Source organism: Microcebus murinus, chromosome 6 (genome assembly GCF_040939455.1).
Source record: "Microcebus murinus isolate Inina chromosome 6, M.murinus_Inina_mat1.0, whole genome shotgun sequence".
In the NCBI taxonomy this organism is placed as follows: Eukaryota; Metazoa; Chordata; class Mammalia; order Primates; family Cheirogaleidae; genus Microcebus; species Microcebus murinus.
The window spans coordinates 63,236,554-63,255,979 of NC_134109.1; the positions used below are offsets into that span (position 1 = coordinate 63,236,554).

At 32.5% G+C, this 19,426-nt stretch overlaps 1 protein-coding gene across 1 annotated transcript in view; it reads right to left on the minus strand.

Annotated features, from left to right (window-relative positions):
- SCFD1 (sec1 family domain containing 1) overlaps positions 1 to 19,426 on the minus strand; it is a 101,859-nt gene that overhangs the window by 77,027 nt on the left and 5,406 nt on the right. The window contains exons 3-9 of the mRNA XM_012773470.3: positions 17,580 to 17,668; positions 15,384 to 15,474; positions 10,558 to 10,680; positions 8,898 to 8,985; positions 4,697 to 4,786; positions 2,058 to 2,113; positions 976 to 1,061 (exon numbers count right to left, since the gene is read on the minus strand). Of these exons, the coding sequence (XP_012628924.1) occupies positions 976 to 1,061; positions 2,058 to 2,113; positions 4,697 to 4,786; positions 8,898 to 8,985; positions 10,558 to 10,680; positions 15,384 to 15,474; positions 17,580 to 17,668 (623 nt within the window). The remainder of the gene's footprint in view (positions 1 to 975; positions 1,062 to 2,057; positions 2,114 to 4,696; positions 4,787 to 8,897; positions 8,986 to 10,557; positions 10,681 to 15,383; positions 15,475 to 17,579; positions 17,669 to 19,426) is intronic.

Below are 19,426 nucleotides of genomic sequence, written 5' to 3' on the forward strand. Positions count from 1 at the left end.
TTACCCCTGTTAAAAAAAAAATTGGGTGAGAATTTGATGTTTCTGCTCTACTTAATGAGAAACATTTTTAAGACTACTTAAGACCAATAATGAAATCACAGAACGGTTTAAAATAATGTGGGAGCTGAAACAGTTAACCAAACAAGTGAAACACAATGTTAATGTGAACCCCAAATTGTAGTAATACATAAAGCTGTAGAGCCATTAAAATCAACTTGAAATGAAGCCTACAGATGATTATCATGCAATTATTATTCATAGTGGGCAGTTATATTTCTGGGCATCAACATATTTTCACAGACTTTATTAATTCACCTAAACAGGGGATAAGAATTAATTTTATAAAATATAGTCTCCTCCTCTTTAATTAATTCTCAGCCATTTGAGTGGGTTTCTTTACTTCTCCCTTCCATTACTACTAATAGTCAAAAGTTAAATGTACTATATTATATAGGGTTTTTTAGTATTTCTATTCAATAGTAATTGAGAAGCCACAAACTTTAGCATTACCTACTCATGCTACAAATGCTAAAAATGACACGATGCTTTGCAAGTTTAGACTATTAGTATTTCAGTGTAAAGTGTAAAAATGAAAATTAGATAATAAAAGCATTAACAGAAACAGAAATAAGTATCACAAGTTTTTCACTTTTTAAAAAAATTACCAAGAGGTTTAATGATAATTCAAAGGAAATGGCTTCTGACCTCCAAAGCCTTAGAAATAGAAAAATTTCTCCTACAGATAATAAAATGCCACAGAAATGTCTATAAAAACAAGGTAATCTAAATAAAATATTCCATTTGTATTTCAAGAACAATTTGAATCAAAACCATGATCATGATTACCTCATTAAAAAGAAACAAATTCCAATCATAAAGATAACAGCAAAGGGATTCTATCAGACAAGACAAACAACAAAAAAAAACTCTACAAATGTTTTCAAGTCCTACGAGTATATTAATTAACATTAATACCTGAACTGGCCAGCTCCAAGTGTATCACCTGTAAAAAGACTATTTCGTGCATCTCTTAGATTTTCCCGAAGTTTCTTATCTAGCTTCTGAAAAACAAAATTTTAGATTAAGATTTAAAGAACAGTTACATATAACTTTATGTAGGGCAATACATAATGTGTTCTTAGTTTCATAACCAACCTGCAATTTCTTTACAAAATAGCAATTCTAAAATCTATTTTTCAAATCCAAATTATAATGATACTTCAATATCATTGCCTTGAAAAAGACCCGGGCCTTTTCTATTGTAACTCAGGCCTGATTTCAATATGTACTTCTTATTGACTAATTTTACTTTAGGTACAGGAAATACTTTGTGGTAATGACCCACCCTCTTCTCCTCAAGCATGACTGTTGTATCAAGGAAGGCGTCTATGTGGAGAACTCACTTGGGTGAGTGGGAGGGAATAGAGTAGTGGTGGGTGTACGACACCCCAGAATAGAAATGGGATATGTGAAAGAAAGCAGCACTCCACCAGTGAGTGATTCATTTGGACTAATAAAGTTCCAAAATGTTAACATATCTTCCTGTCTTTCCATACCAATTACCCTCTTTTCTTTTCAGTAATTCTGTAATTTCTCTAATCCTTTATTTTTAATCTTTAAAGCAACTTTGTGAATGATCAATTTATATTGAATATTTCATTTTAATGTGGTGGGATAGCAAACAGCACTTCACCATGTTAAAAATGGTTATGATTAGTAATAAATGTTTGTGAAATGAAGTTAAATTATGTGAGTGATCAAATAAGTGTAAATTACTACTTGAAGACAAGGATAAATGAGAAATATACATTTTAGTAAAAAACAAAATAGGACTGGAATAATACACAGAGTAAATAATTTTATTCCATCATACAGAAATACACAATGATTACTTTTTATCTTTGATAGAATCCCAATGTAATAAAGTAAAAATTTTTGCCATTGATACTTAATATATAACCAAGCAATCATATATTTAACAAAAACACTTGAAGTATTTATGGGAAAAAAATTCACACAATGTTATTTATCTCCAAGTGATATTTGCATGAACTCACCACTGCTACCATCTCTGCTGCTGTTCCTCTTGAACATCTGATTATAGGAACAGCACCTATTTTAACAATAAATATTAGCAAATGATCTTGACCCTTATTAACTAAAATAGATACTTATAAGATATATTAACAACAAGAAAACCCAGATACAATAGATGCATACAATTTCAGACTGTGTATAAAAGGATGTATAATCTCAAGAGTAAAAGCAAGATTTCAGAAATGAATCTTTGCATTTATATAGAGCTGATCAAAATCAGTGTGACCAAATTTTTTCAATGGATTGACTAAATCAGCATTTTGACTCCCTACATGTTGTTTCACAGAATAAGCTTACTCTCTACTCATAGGATCACTTTAATTTGACTTAAAGGAATGAAAAGAATTTAGCTAATTTGGCAGTTTGGGATTTTTGTTTTTCATTTTACAAATTAACAGTAAAGAATTATAGTATTTTTCAAAAATAACAGAAAACACATTCTTCACATAATGTGAAATATTCCTAAAAGTTAGCCTCAATTCATTATCAATCCAACTTATTGGACCTCTTCTTTCTTCCTTTATTACTCCAATAAGTTTTATAAAAGGCTGAAACCATAATAGAAAAAAATCCAAGTGCACTGAAAATCTAATAAAACAAACTGAGAACACTAATATTTATATGCTGAAATTGTCACATTTTGTTTTATTTATTTTTTGAGATAGGGTTTTGCTGTGTTGCTTGGGCTAGAGTACAGTGGTGCAATTAAGCAACCTCAAACTCCTGGGCTCAAGTGATTCTCCAGCCTCAGCCTCCCTAGTAGTTGGAACTATAGGCATTGGCTCCACACCCAGCTAATTTAAAAAAATATATATTTTGTAGAGATGAGGTCTTGATATTTTGCTCAAGCTGGTTTTGAACTCCTGGGCTCAAGCTATCCTCCTGCCTCAGCCTCCCAAAGTGCTAGGATTACATGCATGAGCCACTGCACCTAGCCTGCATTTCAGATTCTATGGAAAAGCATACTACTAAGTCAACTGCAAAAGTACAACATGGAATATTAGCAAACTTTTCAAAATTGTGTTTCTTCTGATGACAAAAATTATATATGCTTGTCATAAAAAAGTTAAATAATATTAGAAATGTATAAAGTTAACCCTCTTGATTCTAGTTCCTTAAAATAATCCCCATTAAGAATTAGGAATGGATGCTTTCAAGTTGTTTTCTACATAAAGTCTAGTGAGTGTGTGCATATATAAAAAGCAAAAATTGGATATTATACATACTGTTCTGAAACGGTTTTTCCATTTAACAATTTAGTGTTGACATCCTTCTATGTCAGACTGGCAATAATTTCAATTTCTCCTTTGAAAAAAAATCACCTTTCACTACTCCATACATAGTAAAGGTGGCTCTAATGCTTCAGTGGTCTTTGTATGTCCCTTTATCAATCTACCTTTACTTTGAAAATATAGCTATCACCAATAAAAAATAACCTCAATGTCCAAAATAACTCTAGCATTTGGCAAAATTATGAAGACTGTGTGCAATATAAAATAGAAAGATAATGTCTGTTTAATGACTAAAAGTTGTATAAGTGTGCTTTCTTTAAAATAAACCTACCAGGCATTTGAGGACAGTGAGAATAGTTCAAAGTAGGCAGAAACTGGAGGTGGATAAAACTTTTAAAAGAAGGAAACCACATTAAGGAGAGATAATATTTTAAACCAACTTTTCTCCTGAGAGTAGTTTGCACTTTGCCTGGAACACAGGAGAAAGAGAGCTCAAGCAGAAAATAGGAGACTTATTGAGGTGAAGAATCACAGATTAGGGCTAGAGCTGGAAATAAAAGGAAGAAATCCCTGAAAGGAGAGAGAGCCCCCAAATTTGCATATAAATTCTCCTCAGACATTAGTCCAACCTAGGCATGGTATCTCTTAATTTTTTCATTTGTGAAATAGAGACAGATCTTATTAATCTTCTGTGAGGATCATTTTAACTAAAAGGTTTTAAGTGTCCACAAAATTAAAATTGCAACTAGGTTTCTAAACTGATCTATTAATAACAGTAAGACATAAAGTCATGTATTAGATACTAAACTAAATACAATGTAGCTGTAATTTTAGATGACCTAAAGAAATGTTTCCTCTAGCCTGCACAACAGAGCAAGACTCTGTCTCAAAAACAACAAAAAAAATGTTTTACATTTTTAGAGAATAGGTAGATTAGTATCAATATTACATGTAAATTGTGTTTTCTGGAGTCTTTCAAATTTAGAATAATTACCAAGCATATATTTCTTTACTTAGAAGTATTTGATTTTTCATAATGAAATATTAAAAGAAAATTACTGGGAACATAAGTGAAGTCACCACCAAACCATTCAAACAATATATTAGAAAGTTACAATTACCAAAGACATCTAAAAAGACAACTAAATAGATCTGCAAAATGCTAACTCAGGAAGAATAACTACATCAAGTTATTAGAAGAGTTATGTTTTTACATACTGCTGAATGTATATTTTTCTACAACTCTGGGGAGCCTCTAGAGATCAAAATACGTGAAAAAGAATTACATTAGAGAGTAATACACTACAAAGAGTTGTTAAATAATTAATTTACTTTGAAGAAATAACCAGAAAGATTTGAAAACTTACCTAGTGTAACAAAAAAGCAGAAGAGGCTGTCAACGATGGTGTCCATAACAGTTTCCATTTCCGTGTCTGTGATGTCTGGTCTGTTAATGGCTAAAATTACATAAACAAAGACGGAAAAAAACCCCAAATTTATGCCTTATCTTTATGACACTTCTAAAATTATTACTAAATTTATAATCAATATGCAGTTTGATAACATTTAAATACTCAAACAAGAGAAATGTTTTGCTTTAAACATTTTTTAGTGAACAAATATTTGTTAAAAATTATACTACCTCAAAAAAAAAAAAAAAGAAAGAAAAATCACAACAAATCACCTCAATATCATATACTGGGAAAGTAGCAATAAGAAAAACAACTCCATCATATAAACTACACAAAATTTTTGCCAGAGCAAACAGAAAAATATTGTATTCTATAGTTTATTCATAAACACTAGGTGGCCTCAAGAAACTATTGATTCCGTTATCCAAGTACTGCCAGAAAAGGACAATGCAAATTAATTATGGCAAAACCAACATCACATATCATTTTCTTTATAATAAGTTATGTGAATTTCTTTTCTAATCTAAAAGACTGTACATAAGTAGTGCCCAAGCTTTAGTGGGTATAAGAATCACCTTGAGAATATGGGGGTGGGGAATGAAGCTTTTCTGGAAGCTTTAAAATTAAAGACATTTATTTAGTCCTTTCCTCTAGGGATTAAACTCAACAGATTTGGGATAATTCTAAGAAATCTGCAATTTTGATAAGCACTTCAGGTGATTCTAATGCAAACAGTCCTTGGGGTTATACTTTAAGAAACACTGCTATCCTTGACAAAGATGTTGACTTATTTATCTTCTCTCTTACGGTATCTAAGCCCAGTGTCTGACAAAATAGATGCTCAAAAAATATATGTTGGAAGAATAACTGAAGTATTTTAAATTTCCCAATATCCTGTATGTGCACACAAATATAAAATTTAATGCAACTTGTGATTAGCTTAAGAAGAAAGCAGAATTGGATATAACAAAGAATCTAAAGAAGGCGTGGTCCACCCAGAGAACATATTAGGTCACTAAATATGAAATATCCAATTTTGAATTAAAAGTGCGGTTTATTATATCTCTAACAAAAATCAGTATAATTATTCAAAGTATGTGCCTAAACTATTGACACAGTTTTGCCATCTTAACAGTAGCTTGCTTACACCAGCAGCAAAGAAGCCTGGTGAGCAAGTGGCGATGAAATCATGAAAGGCATTTTTCACAGCTTGTTGAGAATTAAATATTTTTCCTTGCAAGAAGTGGTCCAAAGCCTGGAAGAAGTGGTAGTCAGTTGGTGGAAGTCTGGTGAATATGGTGGACAACAAGAGAGTTTCCAAGTCCAGCTTCTACAGTTTGAGCAGTGTTGTTTTCTGTGACATATGGTCTTGCAAGAGGATTGGCCAGTCTCTATGGAACAGTCTTGCCTGCTTGATGGCAAATATCCTCATCATTTCATCCAACTGGTTGCAGTAGGCATCCACTATAATGGACTGACCAGGTTTTATGAAGCTATAGTGGATAATACCAGCACTGGACCACCAAACAGCCACCGTTAGCTTTTTTTGATGAATATTCTGTTTTGGACTATGTTTTGGCACTTCATCATTATCCAACCATTGTGCGAACACTTGCCAAGTGTCAAAAAAAATCCATTTTTCATCACACGTAATAATATAGTGTAGAAATGGTTTGCCTTTATATTGTGACAGCAAAGAAAAGCAAGCCTCGGGACTTCTCTTCTGATGCTCATTTAACTCATGTTGTACCCATCTATCCACTTTCTTTACCTGGCTGATTTGTTTCAAAGGGTCCAATCTTGTTGGAATAGTACTGTCAAACCTTGCTGCTAATTTAAACATAGGTTGAGATGGATTTGCTTCCACTACAGCTTTCAGCTCATCATTATCCACCTTGGTCTCAGGTCACCCACATGGCTCACTTCAAGATTAAAATCACTAGAATGGAACTTCTCAAACCATCAATGTACTATGTGTTCGTTAGCCACATCCTTCCCAAACACTTTGTGATATACTGAGCTGTCCATATTGCATTGGCTTCACAACAGAATTCATATTCAAAAATAACACAAATTTTTGACTCATGGTTTCATAAAAATTGTTCTAAAAAAAATCTGAAAGATAATCACAAGCCAAAGTGTGTTTGAAACTATGAGGATGTATCTTCACAATTAAAAACAAACAAACAAGAAGTGTCAAAATGAAATGTCAGAGGTATCAACTGTCACACTTAGTACTTAAGGAAATTGGACATTCCATACTTGATAACCTAATATAAAGAATTCAATCAGGAAACATAGAATCCATATCAAGGAAATGTGTTGTTACTTGGGTATTGCAGACCACTGTCTATCTGAATCAGATAAAAGAAATGGTATAAAGATACAATGTGAATCCAGGGGACATCAATTTAGGGAAACATATATCCAGTTCATTTTCTCAATCACTGGCAGAGTTAATTTTGTGAGGACTTAAAACCTTTTAGTTAAATCACAGGCACATTCTGTCATTCACTGGGACTGGAAAACTCTATGTGAAAGCCTCTAGACCTTCAGACTCTAGTTCCACATCTCTGAATGAGTTATAATTGATGAAATGAAACAGTTATAAACTGCCCATCAACAATTACAACTCAACTTGAGATAAACAACCTGCTTTGTCTAAGACAGTAACCTCAGTTTGAGATGATAAATCTGCTTCCTTTATTGGATAAATTTCCCGTCCATGGAAAGTTTAGAATTGAAAAGATAGGGGATGCAGATCGAACCCATGGTATTAATACATTTGATTTATGTTTAGGATGTTCTGTTTAAGATTATTAAAGCACTTAGAATGTTTAAGAGAATTTGGCATATAATTACATCACAGTAAAAACCACTATCTTTGGAGTGAGATTGCCTGTGTTTAGTAACCTGGCTCTGCCGTTTCCTCATCAAATCACTTAATAGCCATGCCTCTGTTTTCTCATCTGGAAAATGGAAATAATAAAATCTAATTCACAAAGTGATTCTGAGGAGTTAAAGAGCTTACATGGTAAAGTGTTTAAAGCACTGACTGGCATAGAGCAAGCTATTATATTACTATTATTATTATATTACTATTATTATTGTTGAGAATCTGGGTGATTAGTCATGTGATTACACTTTAAAATTAGTGATGAATTTCACACTTGTGATTTTTTTTTAAGTTGACAGGTATAAGAAAATTTAAATTGATAAGTTTTTGAATGTTTAATAAATTTTAGAATCATTATAAATTTAATTATTTTTAAAAAATTATTTAAATATTTGGGCAGGTTTTGCTTGTTAGAGAAATAATTTGCCTGCTCTGATATATGAAGTATGGCATTTACTTAAGAAAATAAAACTTAAAATATTAAATTTATTAATGCAATTAAAAATGTTTAAGGGAACTTAAACTATGTTTTCTGATTACCTCTGTTAAATGGTACTGATTAGGAGAATATAGTCTGTCCCATCTGAATTAACTAATCAAAGAAAAAGTAAAGGTGCTTTTACTTTATCAGATTTATACACAGTATAACAAAATTTATAAGTTTAACTTACAGATTTAAGATAAACTATGTTTTAAGTAATTTATAAATAAATTACTAATTCCTTTAAAACTCAATTAACTATAAATAGATTTTTGTGCATAATAACCACCGTCAAAAACCTCTCGCATGGACAATTTAGCACATACTTATGCCCTTTTGGGGATTCTGTTCAATTTCAACAAGAAAGCATTCTATAGAGCTCAATTAAACCAAAAGATTCATGTTCTCTTCTATCAAAGAGCTTCCTATCTGGTCTAGTGTTTTATATTTGTACAAAGGCAAAGTAATAGACAATTTGAATCCAGCTACTAAAATAATGTCTTCCTTGCCATGAGTGAATCATTCATGCAAGGTGCTATGGGGGGGCACCTAAAAGTTTAGAGAATTGGTACTTGATTGAACTTATAAAACAAGTTTATTAAATGTTGGTTATAGGTGAAAGAATTCAGTCTCAGACTTGCTTTCTTTGTGTGCTTTAAAAAATCTTTTACAGCTGTACTGCTGTAAACAAAGTTACACTAAACATGTTACTACTTTTTTCTTACAGTTTGTCATTCATTTTGTTACCAACAAATTACAACATTCCTGTTTTTACATACCACGATATGAAACAAGCTCCTTATTTTGATTACATAATACAAACATATCATCTTCCAAAGTAATAAAATTGAGATACTGATCAAAAACCTAGAAACAAAAGAAAAGGTTTACAAATCAATCTTACAATAGAGCCATATTGAAAGTAAATTTTATTTGGTTTAACCTACTCTTGGTAAAAATAGAAAGAATTATAATTACATTTAGTAACTAAAAATTATACTATGGAGCAGATTGCCTAATTGGGCAAGGATGAGCAGTTAAGAATATTAAAAAGCAAAAAACACAAGACTTTGGGCAATAAATATCAAAGAGGAGAGTAATATTTTCAGAAAACAAAATATAAGCAGATATAAGAATTTAAATTGTGGTTGTGAAGAAAATGAGTATCAGTTTTTAACAAAAACCTCAATTATAATTTTTATGTTCATTTTAATCACACATTCCTAAGAAAGTCACAGTAACTGTTTTTACACCATGAACTTCTATAATTAAAGTGGGAAAAGGTTATGCCAGTTCTTTGGAAGTGCAAATTAGGAGAAAAATTAAGAGAACAAGCTGAAATACACAAAATTTAGTTAAACAAATTGAAAACTGTTCCTATTATTATATGTAAAATTAATGATAAATTTTGAGCAAGAACATTAAGGCATAAACCTTAAAAGTAACCAGAGGCTAGGGGTAGTAGTTCATGCCTATGATCCCAGTACTTCAGGAGACCAAGGTAGGAGGATCACTTGAGGCCAGGAGTTTGAAACTAACCTGGGCAACATAGTAAGGCTTGTCTTTATAAAAAATCAAAGAATTAGCTGGGTGTGGTAGCAAGCACCTGTAGTCCTAGCTACTCGGGAGGCTGAGGCAGTATGCAGTGAACTATGATCATGCCACTGCACTCCAGCTTGGGCGACAGAGCCAGACTCTGTCTTAAAATAACAACAACAACAACTACTACTACTAATCAGTAGTAGTGGACTATATAAATCTAGGAATGAAAATTCTTTCAGTGGAAAAAAGGGGAAATAAATGCATGGTTGTTTGGTCTATTATATGGCCTATATAATTTCCTAGAATTTTCATTTATGTCTTGTCCAAAATCAAGGCGCACAGAGCATAACAGGGCTAAAACCAGGAATATATTTTACAAATTGATTTATAACTGAAGCTGAACTTGACTAAAAAGGCACTATGATGTAGAACTGTTGCCCCCTTGTGAATTCTTTTTCTCTCATAATATGCAATACAGCCTCTTTGCATCCTTTTCCTAAGTAAAAAGAGATCTGGGGATAGTATGGTGACTGTAGTGGTTACACATAAAACAATGTCAACATATTTTCAGTACAATTTATCATAACACAACTGTCAAATGATTTCTGAGTTGAGCAAAAAAGATTATACAACTCCCAGCCCAAAGCAAAATTCATTCTGCTTTTTAATTTTGTACTTCAAATTCATTAAATAATAAATTCCTTTAGTTTGGTTCATTTTGCCTAGTTCAAGGTGAAGATAATTTACATTATCAGAATTCTTTCCAAAAGTATTGAGCCTAAATATTTCTTAGGTCATTCCGGTCATTTATAAATTAGACACCGTCAATTAGCAGGTTGCAGAACACCGTTAAATTTTACATTAACAAAATGTTATCAACTGATCAAAATCTCTTACCTTGGCTACTTGTGTTACTGCACTAGCTGCTAATGCTGCATTTGCAATATCTTCCAGTTTACTTCTTGAAATAGCAGAAATAAAATTTAAATAATATGATTCATAGAGTTGATTTCGAAGGTCCTAAAAGTACAATGAATATTTCATTCTTATAGGGTAATATAAAGGAGACCATGAATATAAATCTTTTACATACTATAAGAGAAAGAAACACATACTTAAAAGACAGGTTATATAAATGAAAAAAAAATCCTAAAAGAACAAAATTACGAAGAAGTACTGGTTATCAGCTGTAATTAAAATATATCTTAATAATTAAAATTATAAAATTATAATTACATTATCAACGAAATCCCATTAGTTACAATGTAGCACAAAACTGCTTTGATATAGCCTATCTGTATTTTTCTTAAAACTACCCAGAAGTGGCTCTCTAATAGAATAAAATGCTTGTTATATTTGGCAGACATTACCTTCCTACTGTTCTGGTCATGTGATGACACAACAAATACTTCCTTCACTGCGCACAGACATATCATAATTCCAATTACTAATTCCAGAAGTAATTCATCTCAATCACTTAAAAGTAATGGAATTTAAGTTGTGCAAATTCTTAAATCGCATTTATCTTCTGAAACTCTAGGCAAATAGATATATAATAACCATATTTCCTGAAATCTAAGATGACATTGACTGTAACAGGCACCATCATTTTATGTACCATTAAGGATTAATCCTGCCAATAAATTTTATGACAATAAATTTTTAAGACACACCTAATTTCAGAGATGTTAAAGTGTGAAAAACTGAGGAGTTGGAGCCTGTGTGAGAAAAGCAGTTTAGTAGGGCAGTGATTCAACGAAGGCCAGGAGACTGGTTATGTATGAAGACTGGGAAAATCAGTAATATGTTTAGGATATTGGGACACATGCTTTTCACCCTCAGAGAAAGGAGTTATAAATTTGTAAAGGGAAAAAAGAAAAGGTAGAATGAATCCTGTGTTGCTCAACTAAAACAGTTTTGGGGGTTACCTAGGTAGGTAGGTAGGAGAGATGGAGAGTTATAAAAATAAATACAGCTGTAAAAGTATACGTGTGTGTACATATATATCGTTACAGCAACATGTACAGCTAGCGTGGCAGCTCTTGACCAGGGAAAGAACCCAGTGGCACACGGAGAGTCGGAGAAGTCTTTATTTCTCCACCAGGCTCAGCCAACTTCTGACTTCTGAACCCCCTTCCTTGTTCTCCTCCTGTTTTTATACCCTTGGTAGGACTCAAAAAGCATCCAATAAGCAACAAGTTTTAACATCCAATCAGCAACAGTGGGATTCAAAAAGTATCCAATCAAGATTGTGCAGCCAGCTAGGCCAGAGGACGGGAGCAGGCCGGGGCATCTAGCAGGCCGGGGCATCCACACGTGAGGCCTGGCCCCAGCAGTATGCACCCGCAGCAACCTCCAGCTGGCCCGCAGGGATGCGGAGCGGCAGGGAGGCAGCCAGCAGCCACCTCCCTGGCACCCCATGGTTTTCCCTGTCAATATATTTCCTAACTTTGTCCACTGAAAGGACTTAAGAACAGTCACACCCTAGTCACAATGAGTATACTTATGCCCCGATCCTGATTTCAAAATACTATTCTCTATAGAAAGTAACCAGGGCTCCTTAGATAAATGGCTGAATCCCTGGCTGGGACAGAGGAAGTATAATACCAGACCATACTGGAATATTTTTTTGTGCCAGAAAGAATGACGGACACATTTCAAAAGGACACACAAATTCAATAAGGTTGTAGGATTTAAGATAAATATATAAAAATCAATTGGATTTCTAAAAAATTGCAATGAACAATCCTAAAAATGGAATTAAGAAAACAATTCCATTCATGATAGTATTAAAAAAAGAAAGAATACATTTAACAAAAGTACAAAATTTATATTCTAAGCATTATAAAACATTATTAAAAGAAATTAAAGATTTAAATAAATGGAAGGATGTCCCATGTACATGGATCAGAAAATTTAATATTGTTAAGATGGTAATATTCCCCAAATTGATCTACAGATTCAATGAAATCCCTATCAGAAGCCTAGAGGTGGTTTCTTTGTAGGCACCAATAAGCTAATCCTAAAATTCATTTAGAAACTCAAGGGAACAAGAAATGCCAGAACAATCTGTAAAAAGAAGTACAAAGTTGGAGGATTCAGTTTGCTAATTTCAAAATTTGCTACTAAGCAAGAGAATCAAGACTGTGTGGTACAGGCATAAGGAAAGACATAGATAGAGATCAATGGAATAGAACTGAGAGTCCAGAAATAAACCCATGGTCAACTGATTTTTGGCAAGGCTGCCAAAACCATTCATCAGGGAAAGAACAGATTCTCTAATAAATAATGCTGGGACAACAATAAGCCACATGCAAAAGAATGAAGTTAGATATTATACTTTCACCATATACAAAATTAACTCAAAATGGATCAATGAGCTGTTAAGAGCCAAACCTATAAAATCCTTAGAAGGAAACACAAGGATTTGGAACAGCTTCTTAAAATATGATGCCAAAACACAAACTCAAGCAAAAATAGATGAACTGGACTTCATCAAAATTAAAAACTTTTGTGCTCCAAAGTTGTTAGTGTTATCAAGAGTGTAAAAAGACAACTGACAGCATGGGAGAAAATATTTGCAACTCATATACCTGATCAGGGTCTGATACTCAGAATATATAAAGGGCTCTAAAAACTCAACAATAAAAAGACAACTCAATTAAAAATGGGCAAAGAATCTGAACAGACATTTCTCCAAAGATATACAAATTGCCAATAAGCATGTTAAAAGAATCTTGTGATCACTAATTATCACCTATTTTGATAGGAATGCATATCAAAATTATAATGAGATGCCACTTTATACCCACTAGAATGCCTACAATCAAAATGTCAGATAATAAGTATCGACAAGGATCTGGAGAAATTGGAACCCTCATACACTCCTAGTGGGAATAGATGGTGCAACCACTTTGGAAAACAGTCGGTTGGTTACTTAAAAGGTTAAACCCAGAGTTTTCATTTGACCAAGCAATTCCATAACTATGTGTTTATGCACACAAGAGAAATTAAAACATGAACATATAGATACTTTTACATGAATATTAATGGAAGCATTATTAGTAATAGTCAAAAGAGGGAAACGACACAAACGTCCAACTGGTAAATGGATAAACAAAACTTGGTACATCTATACAATGAAATATATTCAGCTACAAAAGTAATAAAATACTGATACATGCTACAATATAGATAAACCTTGAAAACATTACACTAAGAAAGAAGCTAGATATAAAAGACCACATAGTATATGATTCCATTCATATGTAATGGCCAGAATAGGCAAATATGTAGAAATAGAAAGTTGCTTAGGGCTGGAAGGGGATGAGGGTGGGTTGGGGATGTAATAGTTAAAGGGGGCGAAGTTTCTTTTTGAGGTAATGACAATGTTCTAAGATTGATTGTGGTGATGTTGCTAAACTCTGTGAACATACTGAAAACAAATGAATTGTACATTTGTATACTTTAAATGGGCGAATTGTATAGTATGTCAATTATATTTCAATAAAACTCTGATTTAAAAAGGAAGGAAGAAGAGATTAATAAGTAGTACCTCTTTTAAAAATGGCACTGTTGGGTTTATGTAGGATAAAAGAGAAAGCTGGATATCAAGAAGCTATAGTGGACACAAAATATGCAAACTTCACTAACAATTTAAATAGCAATTTGATTCAACAGTTAATAACAAGATGCTGGAACTTGTGGCAGACACTGTTAGACATCTACCTAATATATACTTTTTCTCTTTTTCTTGCTAAAAGAATCCAGATTTTCTTTGAGGTGGCAATATACTCATCTAAACAGTGACCTTTCCGGCCTTCCTTGTAGCTACTTTTACTTAGTGAAACATAAATGAAAGTTGTCTGAGAGTTTCTGGGAAGGCTTAGCCTTCCTGACCCAAATGAACAATAAGGACTGACGTAGTCCATTACCTCCTTCTTCTTACTTACCGTGAACATAGATGTGATGTCTACAGCTACAGCTACAGCTGTTACCTTACATTCTTAAAGCAACAAGCAAGACAATGAAAACCAACAAACTGAAGATGATGGATCAAAGAGACAGGAGGAGTTTGGGTTTTTCATTACCTTATAGTGCTCTGCACCAACCTGGACCTCCTATTCCCAGCCTTCTTATTATCACAGAAGACTAAAACCCTATTTTTAAAGCTAATATAGTAAGGCTTTCTGTTTTTTAAAGCCAATAGTGTTTACTAGTATAGTAGTCCCCTGTTATCTGTAGGGAATACATTCCAAGACCAGTAGTGGATGCCTGAAAATGCAGAACTGTGTTTTTTGCTTTTTCCTATACATACGTAACTATAGTAAAGTTTTACTTATAAATTAGGCACAGTAAGAGATTAACAACAATAATAAAATGTAACAATTAAAACAATTTTTTGAAATAAACTAATATAGTTTCTCTTTTTCTGAAAATATTGTAATATTTTCAGTATTGTAACATACTTAGTATTCAGTACTTAGTTGACGATGGGTAACTAAAACCAAGGAAAATGAAACTGCAGATAAGTGGGGACCACTATACAATGCTGCTTTGGCCAAAAAGGTTTCAAATCTTTCAAGCTACTTAAAATTCAAAGAATCTCAGACTGGGAAACTGGACAAGGGAATTTCTGATTCTTCACACTGAACATTTAAGATTATTTTTGAAAAAAAAATCTGTCTCAAAATTCAAGTCAGGAAAATAATAACCTCTAATACCTGGCACATTCTGTCAATATTTTCTTCAGTTGGCATTACAAAGTACACTGCAGGAACATCTGGAATAGGATCTCGATCAGAGTGCAAAAGCCTAGAAGACATAAAGAACATAGAACATTTTTTTCTTAGTCACTTATCTAAGAAGATAGTTTAAAACAGTATTTTTTGAACTGGGAGTTCACTCGCTAAAGGACAGTGACCAGTGCTCTAAAAGCTCTTGCTGCAAGTAATCAGTTAGTTAACTCAGCTTTCTCCTTACATCAGTGTTAATATTATTTATTAGTTAAAATCTGAATTTCTCATTAGTTTTCATTTGTTCTATTCATATTTCAAAAGAGAATACACAAGAAAAAAAATCTAAAGATCTTATAGATTATACCACTTGATAGTTTTCTCTTCTTATAATTCAGAGAACGTTTTCACTCAAATATCCCAGTATCAAGTCACAAAATCTCCTTATTGTTCACTAAGATTTTACCATGTTTATATCAGGAAATATGAATAACATTTTATTTCTACAATATTTGCCTTTCTCCATAGAGAAAGTGTACAATGTATAGTGTCATCCTTCTATAACCAAGAAGAGAGAGGAAGGAAGCATATGTGCCAGTGGGTCTGCATTTATTAACTTCTCCCATGTGTCTGGCTACTGCTACTGACACTGAGAAGGATAATGTGATGGCTGCCATAGGTTGTTTACTTTTTTTTTTCTTATTTCTTTTTTTGCTGCCCTACTTCTCAGTTCTCTTTTTTATGTTAGCTGTTCAACCATCATTTCATATTCTGGAAATTTATAATTACTGTTTCCTACAAATTGGCCTAAACCAGTTTGTAGAGTATAAGTAACTGATGCAGTTTTCTCTAGCAAATATGGAAGAATGGTTAGGGGCAATATGCACAGGAATTCACTCCAGTAGCTGTGTAATCTTTTATTCTCTGGTGGCAGCAGCAACAGGTTAGGGAGAGAGAGTCCTAAACTCTCAAATCGGCTGACTATCCTCACCCCTGAAGGAAATACTGAGTAGTCACTGTTACTGAGCCATTATAGTTCAGTAGACAAACAGCACAGAATGAGTGGTCAAGCAATCTGGCCACAGCTCCGCTATTAACTAGTTGTACAATCATGGGACAGTCACTTAAGCTTTTTAAACCTTAGTCTTTTCTTTAGTAAATAAAGTATTACTAGTTAAGCACTTATTAAGGTGCCAATGGCAACCAATGCTTATTAATAAACTATAATTTGCAAGGATGGCATCAATCTAAACTTTAATATATAAGAATTAACGCATTACCAAAGCAAATCTGTGTTTAAGTCTGACATGTTTTATCAAACATCTCAGAAGCAATATAATCAAACAACCTTAATAGTTAAGACAACACAGATATAGCTCCCATGTGATTAACAGTCATTACTTCATAGACACTAAAATTTTTCATATTAATGATAAACTAATTTAGATATTTATTTCTAAAAAAGTAAAGATGGTCCCTGACTTACAATGGTTCAACTTAGGATCTTATGACTTTATGACGGTGCAAAACAATACACATTCAGTAGAAATCGTACTTCAAGTACCCATACAACCATTCTGTTTTTAACTTTCCATTTATAGTATTCAATAAATTACATGAGATAGTTAATGGTTTATTATAAAGTTGTATTTGTGTTAGATGATTTTGGCCAACTGTAGGCTAAGCTAAGTGTTCTGAACACAGTTAAGGTAGGCTAGGCTAAACTATGGTGCCTGGTAGGTTAGGTGTATTAAATGCATTTAAAACTTATGATATTTTCAGCTTATGATGGGTTTATCAGACATAACCCCATCAAAGGCAAGGAGCATCTGTATATTTAAAGGAATAAAACACTTTTAGAGCTGGAAGAGACCTTAAGATTACCAGTTCTTTTCCTTCACATAGAAAGTAAACCAAGTCTGTAGGAAAAGACACAACGAAGAAAATTTAAATTCTGAATAGCAAAGCCTTAGACTGAAGATTAATTTTTAACCTCAGAAATAAAGCATTGAATAAAGAAGATAGGAGGAAAATAAAATATGTTCAGTTTGATATAAATACTGTAAACTAACATTATTTTTCTCTATAAATGTTCCTTAATAATTTGATTTCAGGACAGCCAAAGAAATTTTTAAAAATGTGTTTGAAAATAAATGCCAGTATTTGAAATACGTTGAAACTCACAAATGGAGAGTAATTCCCATGTCTCTCAGCTCCTTCACAGACAGCAGAGGAGAGATTATATCTTGGCCAAATCTGTCATAAATGAGCACCTATTAAAAAAATACCATGTGTTTTTTAAAGATTATTAGTGAATAACCAATAAAGAACCCATATTAAGACAATCATATGAGTTAAGAGAATGCTGAAATAAATTTTAATAAATCATGTATACTGAATTCTTATCCTTGCCTCAATTTAATATTTTCCATTATTATTTACTAAAATGTCCATCCAGGTAATAATACATTGTTAAAAACACTACTTAGACTGAAATAAATCAACAACTACATAAATTTCTTCTTATAAAATACATTTCTTAGGTTAAAAAATTAGAGACTATAAAATCTTTATCTTAAGCTATAAGACTCTGAACATAAAACAAACTCACATTCATTCCCCTACTTTTCTTTCCAGTTCATATATATCTTTTCTAAAAACAGATGTAAAAATTAGCTGCTTTCAAAACTAATATATAACAAGTTCCATGACAATGATGAAAATTTAGTAATTTAAGCATCTCGGGTTAATAAGATATTCATCTTAAAAATTAAGTCCCTAAAGAGTATTTGATAGCCTTATTGTACCACATGCATTTCCTCACATTCTAAAAGTATTATAACTGACACCTTCAAGGAGTAGTAAGAACTCCAATTGGGTTTTCTCTCTCAAAATTAATTTTAGATTTAAGGCAAATAAAAGAGATTCTCAACTGGTACGTGTTTTTCACAATTACCTCAAAAATTCTTTATGGAATAAGAAATTGCTAATGAAAAGATGAAACCTGCTGTTATAAAAATGTTTTTCTTGAATGCCAGAATTTCCTTCAGAGAGGCTAAAAAATCTTTCTGTTCTAGTTGCAAAAAGTTAGATGCTGCATCTCTCAAAAATATTTAAATCTCAATACACTGGTGTTATTAATCTTGTGATACAAAAGTGATGGGCAGAGAAATAATTTAACATAAAGCTGTACCCAAGAAGTTCTCAAACTATTTAACTCAACAGTTCAATAAAGGCCTTAGAAACAAATAAACAAGTATAGTTTATGCAAGAGGCAATGAGATGATGTCCACAAAGAAATAGGAAGTAAGGGGAAAATCAAGGAACACTCTGAAGCTTAAACTATGAATTCAATCCATGGATGACTTTAATCCCTTTAGAGTTAACCCAAAAGACTTAAAAGGACTCATGAGAGTTTCAAAACACTCCTAAATTCTGACCAAATTGATTTGTTCTTAGTAATAAGGAAGTATAAAGTAACTACAAACTAGTAAGTTCAAATAAATCAACTGTAATCTCTTTGGGGAAAAAAAAAGAGAATCAGCATGAAGTTTAAAATGAAGAAGCCCAAAGAATAGGAATTTTTAAAGGCTCTCTAGCATTCCTAAAAAGAGAAAGATTGTAGATTACTTTCTAGTTCAATTAACAGTTTTACTGACAGTTTTGTATCTTATATTAATAAATTAATGAACTGGTATTATGGTTTACAGATCACTCTCTTATGTGATAGTTAAAATAAACCAGTCCCTCTGAATGTGACTAACCCTAAGCAAGCTTACAAGATCCAAACTCTGGACTTGAAAAGCTAACATCAACCAGAATAAAGACCTAACAGTAAGACTCCATCCAAGAGACCAGGTGGATTCCTTAGATGAATATTACTGTTTATCACCTGTCTCACTTCATAAAATGTTTAAAGATTCATATTAAGATACAATGATAAATAAAAATAAAATATTCATGTATTATAACTGTGTTACTAGTTCAGTATTACAAGAAATTTCCTCCAATTACTACCAATACAGGCTGAG